The 18,641-nt window shown below is 38.1% G+C and overlaps 2 protein-coding genes across 3 annotated transcripts in view; both read right to left on the bottom strand.

Moving 5' to 3' along the window:
* LOC307143473 (uncharacterized protein) lies at positions 1-11,644 on the bottom strand. Its single transcript, XM_079845080.1, has 5 exons — positions 11,291-11,644; positions 10,275-10,324; positions 9,934-10,027; positions 9,611-9,780; positions 1-9,523 (listed from the first exon to the last, which is right to left on the bottom strand). The coding sequence occupies exons 2-5, from the start codon at positions 10,275-10,277 to the stop codon at positions 650-652; spliced, it is 9,141 nt and encodes a 3,046-aa protein (XP_079701206.1). The 5' UTR covers positions 10,278-10,324; positions 11,291-11,644; the 3' UTR covers positions 1-649.
* The window catches only part of abcc10 (ATP-binding cassette, sub-family C (CFTR/MRP), member 10), a 26,765-nt gene continuing 18,969 nt past the window's right edge, over positions 10,846-18,641 (bottom strand). For both annotated transcript variants that reach the window (XM_079845081.1, XM_079845082.1), the window contains 7 exons: positions 18,318-18,487; positions 17,698-17,858; positions 16,364-16,617; positions 15,531-15,676; positions 15,321-15,418; positions 15,115-15,227; positions 10,846-12,252 (listed from right to left, as the gene is read on the bottom strand). In XM_079845081.1, the coding sequence (XP_079701207.1) occupies positions 12,111-12,252; positions 15,115-15,227; positions 15,321-15,418; positions 15,531-15,676; positions 16,364-16,617; positions 17,698-17,858; positions 18,318-18,487 (1,084 nt within the window). In that variant the 3' untranslated portion in view covers positions 10,846-12,110. The remainder of the gene's footprint in view (positions 12,253-15,114; positions 15,228-15,320; positions 15,419-15,530; positions 15,677-16,363; positions 16,618-17,697; positions 17,859-18,317; positions 18,488-18,641) is intronic.

The following is an 18,641-nucleotide window of genomic DNA, read 5'->3' on the forward strand; positions in this document are numbered from 1 at the left end:
GTATATATTTTATGTTTATTTCAATCACATAACATCTGAAGTATTCTATAATAACAACTACTTTTGTATATCAACAAAATATGTAGCAACAATGATAGAATGACTATTTCACAAATTATTTATGTACATCCTTCAAAAAAATCCCCAAGTCGTTACTGTATCACTGAGCATAACAATGCTAAAAATATGAGATAATAGATGGTATCTAAAAAAAATGGCAAGAAACAAGACATTCACCAGACAAACTATTTTCCAGACAAAACCTTTTGCACATATATAACTCATCCACATTGTATTTATACATTATTGTAACATTTGACATACTTTACAAAACAATATATGATTTACAATATTTAATCAGGCAAGCTCCTCATAATGTTGTCATTATACATAAAAAAATAAGATTTAGAAACGGTACTTGGAATGTTTTTACATAGAGTCTAATGATCCATGACAAGTGTACGTTTATGTTTTCCAATATAACATCTCCATAAGGTTTGTTCATCAGTGTTAAGTTGGCTCAAATCAGTATACTTGTTTTTTTTTATATAAACAGGTTATTTCAATCAGCCCACTAACAGCTCCGTAAACATGATTACCAAGGACAAGCTCATTCTTGTCTATCATGTCCCTTCCTTTTAATACCCTACTATATTCGTTTACGAACATAGAATTTTGACCCTTTCAAAGTGCTTTCTGGAACCTCCAGATCCATTGCATGCATTTGCAGACGTCTCATTGTCTGTCTGCGACTTTGTTCAGTTTGCCCATCTCTTCTAGGCATCCCTTTATAAGTGTAGCATATGTCATCAGTAGTGTAATGACGTCCTGGAACCATATGAGTTTTCCTATAACCTGCATTACCTCCCATGTGGGGTGATCTTTCCATGTTACTCATGCCCATATTTGAATTTCTCACAGCCAAATTCTCTCTACTTCTTGAAACATAAAGTTTAGGCACTGATGTATTGTTCCAGTTGTCATCAATATCAAAGTTACTTGCTTTTGTTTTATGATCTCTTGGCCTGAGTGCCCCAGGCATATGACTGTAGTAAACATCTGATGATGTTGGATGTACACCAGAGTTCCTGGGCTTTGAGGTGGGTAAAGCCATTGTAATATCAGGTGAGCCAGAGTGATGTGTTTGCATTGTAGGCCACTGGCCTTTTCCTGAAATGTTCATGTCTCTGCTCAAGTCAAAATAGGGGTCCTGCATATTAAATTGTGAAGCACCATATTTCTGATGAGTCGGTATTCTGATAGCATCAAGATCATTTGTTTTGGCTGCCTGTATTTTACCTCTTGGGGCGGCAAAGTTGTTTTGTATTTGCGTATAGGCAACATCAGAACTCAGGCCTTGAAAGTCAGGGCTATCAATTCCTCCTTTTATTTGGGGGGGTTTGAAATTCATCTTTGGAGAGCTGAATTTAGGATCTGGTGCTGGCATGTGTCCTGAGAGTTTCAGATTTCCAGGAGGAGCATCAATGTCAAAGTCTGGTGCATTCACGTCAAGATTGGGTTTCCTGAAATTTGGTCCTTTAATTTTACCTTTAGGGAAATCAAAACTCATATCTGGGGTTGTGATATCTGGCTTATGACCTCTGATATTGAAGTCTGGGGAATCAAAATCAGTCTTAATCTTTGGCGCTGAGAGATCCATTTTAGGGGTCTTTAGATCATAGTCAGGTGTCTTTATTTTGGGTCCTGAGAAACCAATATCAGGCATCTTCATTTTACCAGATGGCATGTGCATGTCTGGAAGTGTTAGATCTGTTCTTGGACCTTCAAGATCAGCATTAGGTCCATAAATGTCAAAATCAGTCTTAATCTTTGGCGCGGAGAGATCCATTTTAGGGGTCTTTAGATCATAGTCAGGTGTCTTTATTTTGGGTCCTGAGAGACCAATATCAGGCATCTTCATTGTTGGCATCTTCATTTTACCAGATGGCATGTGCATGTCTGGAAGTGCAAGATCTGTTCTTGGACCTTCAAGATCAGCATTAGGTCCATAAATGTCAAAATCAGGACGATTAATCCCACCCTTAACTGTGGGAGCTGATGCACTCAGATTAAGGTCAGGCTGATCAATGTCAGCATCCACATTCATGTGTGGCCCTTTCAAACCTGACAGGCCAAAACTGGGCATCTTTAACTTTGGCATATTCAATTTACCCGAAGGGCCATGAGCATCAATATCAGGTGATTTGATATCAAGGTTTGGGCCTTTCAAATCAGCCTGAGGCATGTCTGGGGTATCAATTCTTCCCTTCATTTTGGGGCTTTTGAGATTTAGTTTACCTGAAGGTGCATTGATGTCAAAGTCTGGAGTGTTCAAATCAAGATTGGGTTTCTTGAAATTCAGTCCATTCATTTTACCTTTAGGAAAATCAACATTCATATCTGGGGTTGTAATATCTGGCTTATGACCTCTGATGTTGATGTCTGGTGAATCGAAGTCGGCCTTAAACTTTGGAGCTGACAGATCCATTTTAGAGGTCTTCAGATCATAGTCCGGTGTCTTGATTTTGGGTCCTGAGAAACCAACATCAGGTATTTTGAAAGTTGGCATTTTCACTTTTCCAGATGGCATGTCCATGTCTGGAAATGCAAGGTTAGTGTTTGGACCCTTGAAATCAGCATTAGGTCCATGTACATCAATATCGGGACCATTTAACCCTGCATTTAATTTTGGAGTTGATGCACTCAGATTAAGGTCAGGCCGATCAATGTCAGCATCCACATTCATGTGTGGCCCTTTCAAACCTGACAGGCCAAAACTGGGCATCTTTAACTTTGGCATATTCAATTTACCCGTAGGACCATTAACATCAATATCAGGTGATTTGAGATCTAGGTTTGGGCCTTTTAAATCACCTTGAGGCAGAGTCAGATCCATGTCTGGAGTATCGATTCCTCCCTTAATTTTTGGGCTTTTAAGATTCAGGTCTGGAGATTTGATATTAAAATTTGTCCCTTTTGGTTTGCTATCCGAGAAGCCAATTTTTGGCAGCTTCAGTTTACCTGAAGGGGGATTTATGTCAAAGTCAGGTGCATTCATGTCAAGATTGGGTTTGTTGAAATTTGGTCCTTTAAATGTACCTTTAGGAACATTGACATCCATGTCTGGGGCTGTGATGTCTGGCTTATGACCTCTGATGTTGAAGTCTGGGGAATCAAAGTCTGCCTTAAACTTTGGAGCTGACAAATCCATTTCAGGGGTCTTCAAATCATAGTCAGGTGTCTTAATTTTTGGTCCTGATGCACCAAATTTAGGCATCTTTAAATGGGGCATTTTCATTTTTCCAGAAGGCTTGTTAATGTCTGGAAGTGTAAGATCTGTATTTGGACCTCTGAGATCTACATTAGGTCCATGTACATCAATATCTGGACCATTTATTCCTGCTTTTAGTTTGGGAGTTGATGCACTCAGATTAAGGTCAGGCCGATCAATGTCAGCATCCACATTCATGTGTGGCCCTTTCAAACCTGACATGCCAAAACTGGGCATATTTAGCTTTGGCATATTAAACTTTCCTGATGGGCCATTAACATCAATATCAGGTGATTTGAGATCTAGGTTCGGGCCCTTAAAATCAGTTTGAGGCAGACTCAGATCCATGTCTGGTGTATCGATTCCTCCCTTAATTTTGGGGCTTTTGAGATTCAGGTCTGGAGATTTGATTTTAAGATCTGGGCCTTTTGGCTTGCTACCCGACAAGCCAAATTTTGGAAACTTCAGTTTACCTGAAGGGGCATTGATGTCAAGGTCAGGTGCATTCATGTCAAGATTTGGTTTCTTGAAATTTGGTCCTTTAATTTTACCTTTAGGGAAATCAACATTCATATCAGGTGCTGTGATATCTGGCGTATGACCACCAATGTTGATGTCTGGGGAATCAAAGTCTGCCTTAAACTTTGGAGATGACAAATCCATTTCAGGTGTCTTCAAATCATAGTCAGGTGTCTTAATTTTTGGTCCTGATGCACCAAATTTAGGCATCTTTAAATGGGGCATTTTGAATTTTCCAGAAGGCTTGTTAATGTCTGGAAGTGTAAGATCTGTATTTGGACCTCTGAGATCTACATTAGGTCCATGTACATCAATATCTGGACCATTTATTCCTGCTTTTAGTTTGGGAGTTGATGCACTCAGATTAAGGTCAGGCCGATCAATGTCAGCATCCACATTCATGTGTGGCCCTTTCAAACCTGACATGCCAAAACTGGGCATATTTAGCTTTGGCATATTAAATTTACCTGAAGGGCCATTAACATCAATGTCAGGTGATTTTAGATCTAGGTTCGGGCCCTTAAAATCAGTTTGAGGCAGACTCAGATCCATTTCTGGCGTATCGATTCCTCCCTTAATTTTGGGGCTTTTGAGATTCAGGTCTGGAGATTTGATTTTAAGATCTGGGCCTTTTGGCTTGCTACCCGACAAGCCAAATTTTGGAAACTTCAGTTTACCTGAAGGGGGATTTATGTCAAAGTCAGGTGCATTCATGTCAAGATTGGGTTTTTTAAAATTTGGTCCTTTAAATGTACCTTTAGGAACATTGACATCCATGTCTGGGGCTGTGATATCTGGCTTATGACCTCTGATGTTGAAGTCTGGGGAATCAAAGTCTGCCTTAAACTTTGGAGCTGACAAATCCATTTCAGGGGTCTTCAAATCATAGTCAGGTGTCTTAATTTTTGGTCCTGATGCACCAAATTTAGGCATCTTTAAATGGGGCATTTTCAATTTTCCAGAAGGCTTGTTAATGTCTGGAAGTGTAAGATCTGTATTTGGACCTCTGAGATCTACATTAGGTCCATGTACATCAATATCTGGACCATTTATTCCTGCTTTTAGTTTGGGAGTTGATGCACTCAGATTAAGGTCAGGCCGATCAATGTCAGCATCCACATTCATGTGTGGCCCTTTCAAACCTGACATGCCAAAACTGGGCATATTTAGCTTTGGCATATTAAATTTACCTGAAGGGCCATTAACATCAATATCAGGTGATTTGACATCTAGGTTCGGGCCTTTAAAATCAGTTTGAGGCAGAGTCAGATCCATGTCTGGGGTATCGATTCCTCCCTTAATTTTGGGGCTTTTGAGATTCAGGTCTGGAGATTTGATTTTCAAATCTGGGCCTTTTGGCTTGCTACTTGAGAAGCCAAATTTAGGGAACTTCAGTTTACCTGAAGGGGGATTTATGTTGAGATCAGGTGCATTCATGTCAAGATTTGGTTTCTTGAAATTTGGTCCTTTAATTTTACCTTTAGGGAAATCAACATTCATATCAGGTGCTGTGATATCTGGCGTATGACCACCAATGTTGATGTCTGGGGAATCAAAGTCTGCCTTAAACTTTGGAGATGACACATCCATTTCAGGGGTCTTCAAATCATAGTCAGGTGTCTTAATTTTTGGCCCTGATGCACCAAACTTAGGCATCTTTAGCTTTGGTATATGAAATTTCCCTGATGGGCCATTGACATCAATATCAGGTGATTTGAGATCTAGGTTCGGGCCTTTAAAATCAGTTTGAGGCAGAGTCAGATCCATGTCTGGTGTATCGATTCCTCCCTTAATTTTGGGGCTTTTTAAATTCAGGCCTGGAGATTTGATTTTAAGATCTGGGCCTTTTGGCTTGCTACTTGAGAAGCCAAATTTTGGGAACTTCAGTTTACCTGAAGGGGAATCTATGTTGAGATCAGGTGCATTCATGTCAAGATTTGGTTTTTTGAAATTTGGTCCTTTAATTTTACCTTTAGGGAAATCAACATTCATATCAGGTGCTGTGATATCTGGCGCATGACCACCAATGTTGATGTCTGGGGAATCAAAGTCTGCCTTAAACTTAGGAGATGACAAATCCATTTCAGGGGTCTTCAAATCATAGTCAGGTGTCTTAATTTTTGGTCCTGATGCACCAAACTTAGGCATCTTTAAATGGGGCATTTTGAATTTTCCAGAAGGCTTGTTAATGTCTGGAAGTGTAAGATCTGTATTTGGACCTCTGAGATCTACATTAGGTCCATGTACATCAATATCTGGACCATTTATTCCTGCTTTTAGTTTGGGAGTTGATGCACTCAGATTAAGGTCAGGCCGATCAATGTCAGCATCCACATTCATGTGTGGCCCTTTCAAACCTGACAGGCCAAAACTGGGCATCTTTAGCTTTGGCATATTAAATTTCCCTGATGGGCCATTAACATCAAAATCAGGTGATTTGACATCTAGGTTTGGGCCTTTAAAATCAGTTTGAGGCAGAGACAGATCCATGTCTGGCGTATCGATTCCTCCCTTAATTTTGGGGCTTTTTATATTCAGGTCTGGAGATTTGATTTTAAGATCAGGTCCTTCTGGCTTGCTACCCGAGAAGCCAAATTTTGGCAGTTTCAGTTTACCTGAAGGGGCATTGATGTCAAGGTCAGGTGCATTCATGTCAAGATTGGGTTTCTTGAAATTTGGCCCTTTAATTTTACCTTTAGGGAAATCAACATTAATATCAGGTGCTGTGATATCTGGCTTATGGCCTTTAATGTTGAAGTCTGGGGAATCAAAGTCTGCCTTAAACTTTGGAGCTGACAGATCCATTTCAGGGGTATTAAAATCATAGTCAGGCGTCTTAATTTTGGGCCCTGAGAGACCAAAATCTGGCATCTTGAAAGTAGGCGTTTTAATTTTTCCAGATGGCATGTCCATGTCAGGAAGTGAAAGGTCCATTTTTGGACTTTTGAGATCAGCATTAGGTCCATGAATGTCAATATCAGGACCATGTATCCCTGCATTTAGTTTGGGAGTTGATGCATTTATATTAAGGTCTGGCCGATCAATATCAGCATCTACATTCATGTGTGGCCCTTTCAAACCTGACAGGCCAAAACTGGGCATCTTAAATTGTGGCATATTAAATTTACTTGAAGGGCCATTAACATCAATATCAGGTGATTTGACATCTAGGTTCGGGCCTTTAAAATCAGTTTGAGGCAGAGTGAGATCCATGTATGGCGTATCGATTCCTCCCTTAATTTTGGGACTTTTTATATTCAGGTCTGGAGATTTGATTTTAAGATCAGGTCCTTCTGGCTTGCTACCCGAGAAGCCAAATTTTGGCAGCTTCAGTTTACCTGAAGGAGCATTGATGTCAAGGTCAGGGGCATTGATGTCAAGGTCAGGTGCATTCATGTCAAGATTGGGTTTCTTGAAATTTGGTCCTTTAATTTTACCTTTAGGGAAATCAACATTCATATCAGGTGCTGTGATATCTGGCTTATGGCCTTTAATGTTGAAGTCTGGGGAATCAAAGTCTGTCTTAAACTTTGGAGCAGACAGATCCATTTCAGGGGTCTTCAGGTCATAGTCAGGTGTCTTAATTTTGGGCCCTGAGAGACCAAAATCAGGCATCTTGAAAGTGGGCATTTTAATTTTTCCAGATGGCATGTCAGGAAGTGAAAGGTCCGTTTTTGGACCTTTGAGATCAGCTTTAGGTCCATGAATGTCAATGTCAGGACCATTTATCCCTGCATTTAGTTTGGGCGTTGATGCATTTATATTAAGGTCTGGCCGATCAATGTCAGCATCCACATTCATGTGTGGCCCTTTCAAACCTGACAGGCCAAAACTGGGCATCTTTAGCTTTGGCGTATTAAATTTCCCTGATGGGCCATTAACATCAATATCAGGTGATTTGACATCTAGTTTCGGGCCTTTAAAATCAGTTTGAGGTAGAGTCAGATCCATTTCTGGCGTATCGATTCCTCCCTTAATTTTGGGGCTTTTGAGATTCAGGTCTGGAGATTTGATTTTAAGATCAGGTCCTTCTGGCTTGCTACCTGAGAAGCCAAATTTTGGCAGCTTCAGTTTACCTGAAGGGGTATTGATGTCAAGGTCAGGTGTATTGATGTCAAGATTTGGTTTCTTGAAATTTGGTCCTTTAATTTTACCTTTAGGGAAATCAACATTCATATCTGGTGCTGTGATATCTGGCTTATGGCCTTTAATGTTGAAGTCTGGGGAATCAAAGTCTGCTTTAAACTTTGGAGCTGACAAATCCATTTCAGGGGTCTTCAGATCATAGTCAGGTGTCTTTATTTTGGGTCCTGAGAGACCAAAATCAGGCATCTTGAAAGTGGGCATTTTCATTTTTCCAGATGGGATGTCCATGTCAGGAAGTGTAAGGTCCGTTTTCGGACCTTTGAGATCAGCATTAGGTCCATGAATGTCAATGTCAGGACCATTTATTCCTGCATTTAGTTTGGGAGTTGGTGCATTTATATTAAGGTCTGGCCGATCAATGTCAGCATCTACATTCATGTGTGGCCCTTTCAAACCTGACAGGCCAAAACTGGGCATCTTTAACTTTGGCATATTAAATTTACTTGAAGGGCCATTAACATCAATATCAGGTGATTTGATATCTAGGTTTGGGCCTTTTAAATCAGATTGAGGTAGATTCAGATTCATGTCTGGGGTATCGAATCCTCCCTTAATTTTGGGGCTTTTGAGATTCAGGTCTGGAGATTTGATTTTAAGATCAGGTCCTTCTGGCTTGCTTCCAGAGATGCCGAATTTTGGCAGCTTCAGTTTACCTGAAGGGGCATTTATGTCGAGGTCAGGTGCATTCATGTCAAGATTGGGTTTCTTGAAATTTGGCCCTTTAATTTTACCTTTAGGCATATCAAAATCCATGTCTGGGGCTGTGATATCTGGCTTATGACCTTTGATGTTAATGTCTCGTGAATCAAAATCTGCCTTAAACTTTGGAGCAGACAGATCCATTTCAGGCGTCTTCAGATCATAGTCAGGTGTCTTCATTTTGTGTCCTGACAGATCAAAATCTGGCATCTTGAAAGTAGGCGTTTTAATTTTTCCAGATGACATGTCTATGCCTGGAAGATCTGTTTTCAGACCTTTGAAATCCGCCTTTGGTCCACCAATTTGTATATCATCACCAGCTACTTCAGGGGATAATGCTAATTTTGACCCCTTCTTACTTCCATCATAATTGATGTTTGTTTTCTTGTTTCCAGAGAGGCTAAAATTTGACAGTTTAAATTTTGACTTCTTGACATTAATTGATGGTACATCCATATCCATATCAGAGGAATTAAGCATGGCATTTGGTGCTTTAAAATGACCTTTTGTGAGGTGCATCACAGAAGATCCTTGGGTATTTGGCAGTGTGAGATTTGAATCCGGTGTACTAATACCAACATTTATGTTTGGATCAGTATATGTTTGACCCCGTAGGTTGTATTCAGGTGTAGAATCATTGGTATTATAATGGATCATGGGCCATTCATGATCCACTTTCTCATCAGGTTCTGTTTCATATGGAGTGAGACGCATCCGGTCTGCATTATCAAGTAAAGCTGAAACGTTTATCTTGCTTTTGTGGTCAAGTGTTTGGGATGTCACTGGATCATTGTGTGTGCCAAGTTTGTGTTCCTTAACAGCTTTATTTCCTTTCATGAATTTCCTGACTTTATTATTATAGAGCTTGTCATAAGAATCTTTCCACACCTGTTGAAACATTGTAATCAGAACAAAATATCTTTGAGGGTTTATGATTCAGAGTTACAACAAATTGTGAATGCAATGTGCACAGACCTCGTTTGGAGCTTTGACATCCAGACTTTCCAAGCTCTTGCTGGATTTTAAACCATTCTTCGTCATCTCCCTGTCATTATCAATCAACTTGAAAATGTCCACACCTTCCTTTTTCTTTTGTTTACTCCTCTTTTGATCAAACTGACCACTGGCACCCACAATTTCATCATCTGAAATGGAAATGTAGTCTATTTATTTTCACCATATCAAGGTCCATGGCAAAAGCAGTTTTATTGACAGTACAAGTGTTCTGTAAAAGAATGATGCTCAATAAATTATATATAACAATTATTTATAAAATTCACGATCAAACCATATTGTACCTTCAAGAAAGTGCAGGTCTGAGTACGCCAATCTCTCTCCAGAGATGGTATCATCTTCATGCAGCAGGCTGTCAGAAAGGCTTCTTCGAAGAGCCTTCAAATTACAATACAATATCATGGTGTATTTTCCCCCTCAAAATGTCATGAAATTAAATGCACGTAAAATAAAAAACAGTTTTTGATGAGAAACATGTACCTCTGCCAAATGCACTACTAGCATTTTTTTTATAAATAATTCACTTATCATTTATTCCTAATAGGTTACACAAGGATTACATTTTTTTTATGGATCACACAATGCATAAAATACAGTTTTGATACAAAAAAGAGTGATAACATACCATTTCACTGGTAAATATTTACAGTGAAGAAAAGCCTCCGAAACTCAAACCTGTAAATGCAAAATAAATTATTTAGCAGCAGTGATAATTATTAATGGCTGGTCATAATTCAATGTGAAAATATGAATTATGAACATATGGGGCAATCAGTAAATGAAAAGAAGCACACCTTCTCAGAATGTAACAAGACTGAGCAAACAGTACAAACCTAATTTAAATTTGCATTAGAGTTTGTTAATTGGACTTGGATGCATAATACAATTGTTTGAATTTATCCCACTGGCAGATAAACATATAGACGAAACTGTGAGGTATTCAAGGAATTGTTCAGGGATAGTGTAACAAGAGGGCGTTAGGAACAGGTTAGGCCAGATAAAAGGGAAATGTGACCAGACCTCACCTTATTAACCACACCCTAGGTTTTAAACATGCCTAATCGCAGAGGTAAGCAGATGCTCCCATGATCATCTGCAAGGACTCATATTTTGATAACCTGTTCAGCTATAAAGATTTAATCGTCTTACTTCAATGAAACCAGCTCCAAAAACAATCCAATTACTAACTACTATCTACAGCATATGCTTTGTTTAATATGCACAAACCATTCTTTTATATTTACAGTAATCACAAATTAAAAGTACAGGATCTGAAAATGTGCTTCAGAAGCATTATTTTCAATATGAAGTACTAGCCGCTAGCAATGTGTTGATAAAGCAGTATAAGGAAATTATGTTAAAGTTCTCTTTCACTCAGTCACAACTTAAATAACTGTGCCTTGTAATAATCCATGTGCTATACTTCTTGTTTTAATATGCAACTTGTAAAATGAATACATCAAACCAGTCTGAAATTACAGTAAAAACATGATTAAATCAGCATAACTTGCTGTACAGTCATACATGACAGAAACCGCTGCACTTGCTATACATTCAAACTTTACTATTTTACGTAAACTAGTCTGTATAGTACTAAAAGTCAAAAGTACTGTAAACTTTAACAGCAAAGAAAAGCCTTACCTTGTATCCCATGAGCTTTTAAATCCTTGTTCAATGTCAACAGTGATAATGTGCCACGCTGAAGACTGTTTCCACAGAATGAGACCGTGTTTACCTCTGTACTCTTCCTACTGTTTATGAAATTCTCATTGCAGAAAGTAATACACTTCAAGAGTGGACAAACTGGTTTAGCCTCAATCTGGTCCAACGCATAACTCATAAAACTTCAGCATCACTGCACTGTTCTGCATTGGCGTTAGGGTGACATAACAATAACAAACCTCTCCCTATACTAGATTGATGGGAGGAAATCAAAAGAAATGGTTAAAAAGAAAGGCTAAACTATGCACACATGTACTCCCATCTGACTCATATGAGTTGGGAAACACAGAGGTGTAGTCTCTCTCACCCAAGGCTGTCTGGGTGGAGATGGCTTATTACAAACGTTCACACCTTAAATGAAGCCAATTATGCATTGTTAATTCTCAGAACAGATCCTGTGTTCATACCACAGAAATAAATATTAGAACAGTGTGACTCACAGTTTAAGAATGGGAAAAAAAACGTTTTTTACCTGTTCGAAGAGGGAAAAAAATCTTTACGTAGATCCCCTTGAAAACTTTAATAAAAAAAAAAAAACTGAAACAAATAACTTTAAAAAAAAACATTTACTTCTATGACAGTTTTACATTTTCATCTTTACAAATGTGACCATTATAAAACAAATGTTCCTGAGTTTCACATAGTTCTACATGGCATTACATGATATAAACTGCAGGTATTTGCAGATGTGCAATGTCCATTCATTGGACTCCAACAACATTCTTTTCTGAACAGTATTTTAAACGTGCTCTTCCCCTCCACGTAAGAGTTTCTGGAAAACAGAGTCCTCTCTTTGGCACAGAGCTGCAGGGCTGTCAAACTCCACCACCTTCCCAGCATGCATCACCAGTACTCTGTCAGAGTCCATGATTGTATTCAGTCTGTTGAATGAGAAAAACAAGGTTGGGTTGCATGGCAACAGACATTTTCTTGACAGAACATAATTTATCATTCAAAAATAATAATTTGTTAATTCAAAAAGTAGATAGAAAAGGTAGAAAAAGGGTCTCTTTTGGGTCTTTGAGCGCTATCAATCAGACACCAAGACACCTTAAAAACTAAATTAACAATCTGACTTTAACGACTTCTAAAAGCAGTGATGCACTCGTCATTTGCTGTGGAAGCTTAATCATGTGCTAACTAGCATGTTATCATTACATAAAAATGCCTGCTAGCATGTTATAAACGTGGTGTGGTTGTTCGGCACGAAGGTTAACAGAGATAATTCTGGTAACTTAACTCTTTCCCCACCAGTGTGTTTTTTATCAACACTTGAATGTGGGTAAGTTTCATTTTTTTTTTTAAAGCAACATTTTGAGCAAAAAGCTGAGAAAATCACATTTTTAAATCACAGACTATATCCAGATTAGATTCAGAGCAATGATCAAAACATAGATAGAGTAGATTGAGTTCATCAAAGCCCCCACAGCATAACTCGTCCTGGGTCAACATTTCAGTTGGTAATGTTGGGCAGTTTTGATTTAGATGCTGTTAAAGCTACACTGTGTAACTTTTTTTGTCTATTCTTAGCTAAAAACACTTAGTTCTTTCAAAAATATATGTGCTCATTAATGTATATTTACTTCTTTCAAGTTATAAAGTATTCTCGTAAGTTTATAATATGCCATTGAAAATACATAAGGTAATGGGATCTAACGGTGGTCGCCATGTTGCCCCTCCATCTTGAAAGTACATTAGCCAAAGAGGGACATACCCGTAAATTCAAGCTTCGCCTTTCGCGTTTTAACCTTTAACACTCGATGGCACTGTACAAAATTCCCTGCCTCGCACATGTGCGCGTCAACTTGTTCAGACTTGTCTGTGGCATGTGCAGAGAGTTTTCATTTCAGCAGCGTCCAGTAACAGAGTTATACGGAGTTTTCCTGGCTTGTTTATTCCTCAAAAGTCTGTTTTTCCTTGTGTGGTATTTCTGTGCGTTAATAACTCCGTAAGTAATAATAGTTATTGTCATTGTAGATGTGTTTCAGAGTGTGTCATCGCGTAATTCAGTTGATGTCACCTCAGAAGTATTTTTGTGTCAACATACAATAGCAATGCTCACCTATTTGAATAATCATTCAGTTATTTTGTTATCAACAATGTTTATTAGTTTATAGAAAATATTTGCTTTTAATGTATGTTGATGGAAATATGTATCTGGTCTGATCGGCATATTAACAATTGTTATAATACAGAGCGCACTGCAGTGCTAAAGCTGCTTACACACTTTGGTAACCCGACACCGCTTGTTAGCAGCAGCAGCAGCGGCAGCTCCGCTCCTTTTAATGCAGCTGCATTTAGCGCCTATATATGGTACAATAAGCTCTGGTTTACGGTTACATTATACAAATGTAACTTATAAGTATAGTTATACAGTTCTTAACTGTGTATCTTCTGTCATGTCATTATCATGTATATTTACCATCCTTATTTGTTCTCTCACAGAAACTACATTTATGTACATATCCACGCAAACCTGTTTATGCCTTGCAATTGGATGACTGAATAAACATTACTATCATCAACGTTCACTCTGGATTAGCTGCAGTTCTTTCTAGCCAAATAATTAGGCCAGTTGAGTTCCAACCATCCCACTGCGCACAGAATATCCCACAGGCACCGTGTCAAATGTGGATGAGGTCGAACTGGAAGCCATGTTAATCTTGGACTAAATCGGCCACCGTAGGAGTTAAAACGAAATCGGAATTAAGAGGAACAGAAACTAAAATTCACTGGATGGTCATATACCTTTTCACCGCTAGATGGGGGGAAAATATCACACAGTGTAGCTTTAAATGTTGATTTTCAGGTTATTTTACATATGCATCTGCTTACATATGTTATCCCAGGTTTCTGCTTGGTCCAGATGGGAATTAGTGGTGCGTTTTGGGGGTGTTGGAGCGCCGAAATCATACTTACAGGGGTGGAAATCAACCCACGTGTAAGAGCCAGGTATAGTTCAATTGAAACGCAAATTTTAGTCACTTACGGTAATTAGGAAGAAAGAGTATATATCGTCTGTTCACCTGTGTGGTTTTGACAAAGGGGGAAGGCTTATTTTTGCTGACCACTGTAAAAGGTGTAATGCTTTTTATAATGCTGCTTAATGCCATTTATCATGACTTTTGGACACCATTTCGTACGCCAGTTGAACAAATATGGAATGTATTGGATACACAACCTTGTTTGTTTTTCATGCAAATAAATCTACAAAACGCAGTCTTTGGATCAATGATCATTATCAGTTAGCATGTCTGTCAAGTTAGATTCCCATACTCTGCCTCTCGGTGGGTAAAATTTTGGTTCAGATAGTTGCTTATACCACGGAAAACATTTTTACCCGAAGCAACAACCTAAAAGTAGCCCAATTCCGTGGGAAAACGGCGGACTAGGCAACACTGCCGCTGCCGTATATCATTGAAAACGTGGAAAGCCGGAAGATTCTGTCAATGGTGGGGTCTCATAAAATGATGGAATTTCTGTCAATGGCGGGGAAAGATTTAAGGGTATTAACAATCATAAAAGAGTTGCAAATATACTTTTACAATGTGAACATGACAATCTTTGTTGCCAGTTTCATTTAATAGAATTTTTCAACTGAAAATCAGTTCCACATCACTAAAGAAAAGTTGGATAAAGGGATCTTTTCCCCTTCTTTTTTCATTCAATAAAACAACAGTAGCAAGAGAATTTTTTTTACACTCGAGTATAAATCATATTCAAGTATAAAAGCAGTTTGTGACCTGTGGGCGATGGTAAGAACGGTTTTATCCTTGAATTTTTCTCTGATGGTTTTTTGTAGAAGCATGTCAGTCTTCTGGTCGACACTTGCTGTGGCCTCATCAATGCATAAAATCTATTGGACCATAAATGGACAATAAAATACATAGTTAAGATAAGAGGGAATAACAAATATTTGTTTGAAATTCTTTATAAATTGGTTTTATACATTAGCTTCTGTGAGCAGAGCACGAGCAAGACACAGCAGCTGCCTTTGGCCCACAGACAGAGACTTTCCCCTCTCTCCAACCTCCGAATCCAGGCCACCTGTAATGGGATAGACAGACATAGCAAAACAACCCCTCATGTCCTAGATTAATTCTTTCAGAGATGGATTTGAATTGAACAAGCTGAACACAACAAGGGGATCAACTCTCACCCATCCTCTGTACTACATCTCCCAGGTGGCATTGCTCAAGAGCTTCTAGCAACTGGAAGTCTGGATGATGGCCATGGGGATCAAGGTTCTCTCGCACTGAGCTGGAGAAGAGGAAAGGATCCTGAGGGATGATGGCCAGCTTTGATCTAAAGAGGGCGAAACAAACAAAACAAATACTTACTTGAATACAGACTTACTGAGATCTCCTGCAAATCAGAGGTTCAAAATCTACTTTTCATCTGGAACCTTTCTCTGGAAGAAGTTTGAGGATTTAAAAAAAAAAGTATAGCAAAGACAAGACTTGTCAAAGAAATATTTACATTTCTGGACTATTTCTAGATTATTTGACAAATAAACTTTTGACAATGTGAAATTCTTTTCTTGCACGCGTGAAATGTACACTACCATTCAAAGCTTTGGGGTCTGATGTATTTAAAACAAGTTTCTTATGCTCACCAAGGCTGCATTTATTTGATAAAAAAATACAGTAAAACAGTAATATTGTGAAAAATTATTTCAATTTTAATTTACTTTAAAATACAATTTTTTCTTGTGACGGCAAATCTGAATCTTCAGCAGCCATTGCCATTTTTGTCAAAACCGTGATTCTTCGGGATTCTTTGAATAGAAAGTTCAAAAGAACAGCCTTTATTTAAAATGAAAATCTTTTTGTAACATTATACAAGTCTTAACTGTCACTTTTAATCAACTGAATGTATTTTTGCTGAATTCTTTCAAAGAAAAAAAAGGATCATACCCCAAACTTTTGAATGTTATTTTATCTGGCTAACAAAATAGAAAGCTGTCAAACAAACAGTGACTGTAACACTTACCGCAAGTTACTAAGCCTGACCGAGCTGATGTCAATTCCATCCAGCAGTATTTGACCCTGGTTCAGCTCCACCATACGGAATAGGGCAAGGAACAACGAGGATTTCCCCGAACCTGTACGCCCCACTATGCCAACGCTCTCCCCTGGTAATACCTCCAAGCTGACCCCATCAAGAGCATTGGGCAAACCTGGCCGGTAAGCCAACACAGCACCCACAAACTCAACTCTGCCCTTTTCAGGCCACGAGTCTAGAACCTGCAGATGGTAGAGTTTCAGGCTAAGGTTGTGCTTTACACTTTAAGGACATTTGTAATGTTTTATACAGGGTCTCCCAACCAGGGGTTTGTGATAGGAGTACAAAAACGTCTTGAGATATATATCACTTTTTCTTAAACCATTTTCTCACATTATCACAGTTTATTCGCTATAGTTTAGAAAATGGTAATAAAATATGACAAGAACTCAGAGTTAAACTGTGTCAGAACAAATTCATCTTGATAATGTCAGATAACTTTGATAGAAAGGTAATTTATTACAATCAACCAATCAGCTGTTAAATTTAAGTACCAAGCAATGCTTAATTTTGTTCAGTCTGTGGTGTAAAAGGTCACATTAGCAATTAAAGAAAAAACACTTAAGCAAAACACGGCCAGGTCAAAGTGTCTGAATAATTTTAGTCCACTGTGTGAAGAATGTTTGGGTATAATATGTCACAGTTTACTTTATTTTGCTATACTCACTTACATAAATTAACTATAGTGTCCTGCACTAACTAGTAAAAAATGATATCTGGTGTCTGAATAATTTTTGGTTTGAATGTATAGAGTTGAATGTTATTCCTGTGATCAAAGCTGAATTTTCAGCATCAGTATTCAGTGTCACATGATCCTACAGAAATCATTCTAATATGCTGATTTATTATCAATGTTGGAAACAGTTGTGCTGTTTAATATTTTTTTTATAACCTGTGATACTTTTTTCAGGTTTCTTTGATGAATAAAATGTTTAAAAAAAGAGCAGCATTTATTTAAAATATAAATCTTTCTAACAATATACATCTTTACTATAACTTCTTATCAATTTAGCACATTCTTGCTAAATAAAAGTATTAATTTCTTTTAAAAAAAGACAAAAACTTTTTAACAGTAGTGTATTTTTTTTTTTACCAAACTAAAGATTCAGCTTTAGATCACAGAAATAAATTATATTTTAAATTATATTAAAATAGAAAACCATTATATCAAATTGTAATAATATTTCGCAATATTACTGTTTTTTTTCTGTATTTTTGACCAAACCAGATTCAGTTTTTGGGCTAAAGATCACTCCTCTAACCTCAATGCTGGCATGTTGAGGCTCCTGCGGGATGTTGGTGGAATACTCCTCGGTACGTTCAATGCTTACCAACTGCATCTCTGTCTGTGCAAAGCTGAAAATCAGCCCTGACAGCAGGTTGGTGATGGACAGTGCGTAGGACAGAGACAGACCTACCAGACCTGACAGAACAAAAAAGAGAAGAGCCAAGACTTTAGTACTTCAAATTTCAATATCTTGAAACCATTTGCCATAAAACCATAAATGCCTTATGGTTGAACGGCACAATGCTCTTATGAAATTGGACAATAGTGCAGTTGAGCAGAGTTTCCTAAATGTCCCAATAGAGACCAATGAAGTACATGTGAATTTGTCTGTGTCTACACAAGCCAGTAATAGACATGGCTTTCGGATTTGATGTTGTTTTGAAAAATAGTTAAGATACAGAAATAACAATCTTCCAATCTTCTATTTTTGTAAAAAATTTTGTTTGTAAAGGTAGCACTCAATTCCCAGTAGAAAATGTTCTGGATGCTCTGTTGACCATGGCAGTCTGACATGAAGCCAAAGCCGGTTTAAAGCCGGCATCTGTTAAATGCCAAAAATGTCAATTTATACTCTTATCTCATAAAGAGGTTAACCTGGATCGATGGATTTGAGTTGATGCTGGATCACAGCGATCACGCTGATGCCGGTTACTACGGTAACACCAATCATCTGCAGCCGAATGTCCAGCCACTGCATGGCAGCATTACTGTTGAAGAGACATCGCTGATTCTGTTCTAGACGCCTCTCATTCTCCTCCTCAAATCTGCTCTCAAACACATAAAAATATGTAGGATTACAAATCACAAATGTCCAGGTCATATTTCACCTCAAAGTCAACTGAGAAAAATACAGATTACAGAAGAAATTACACAAGTTAAAATTCTTTTTTTTATTACAGTCATTTCTTTAATACACAA

This window comes from Gobio gobio, assembly GCF_949357685.1.
Source record: "Gobio gobio genome assembly, chromosome: 19".
Lineage (NCBI taxonomy): Eukaryota > Metazoa > Chordata > Actinopteri > Cypriniformes > Gobionidae > Gobio > Gobio gobio.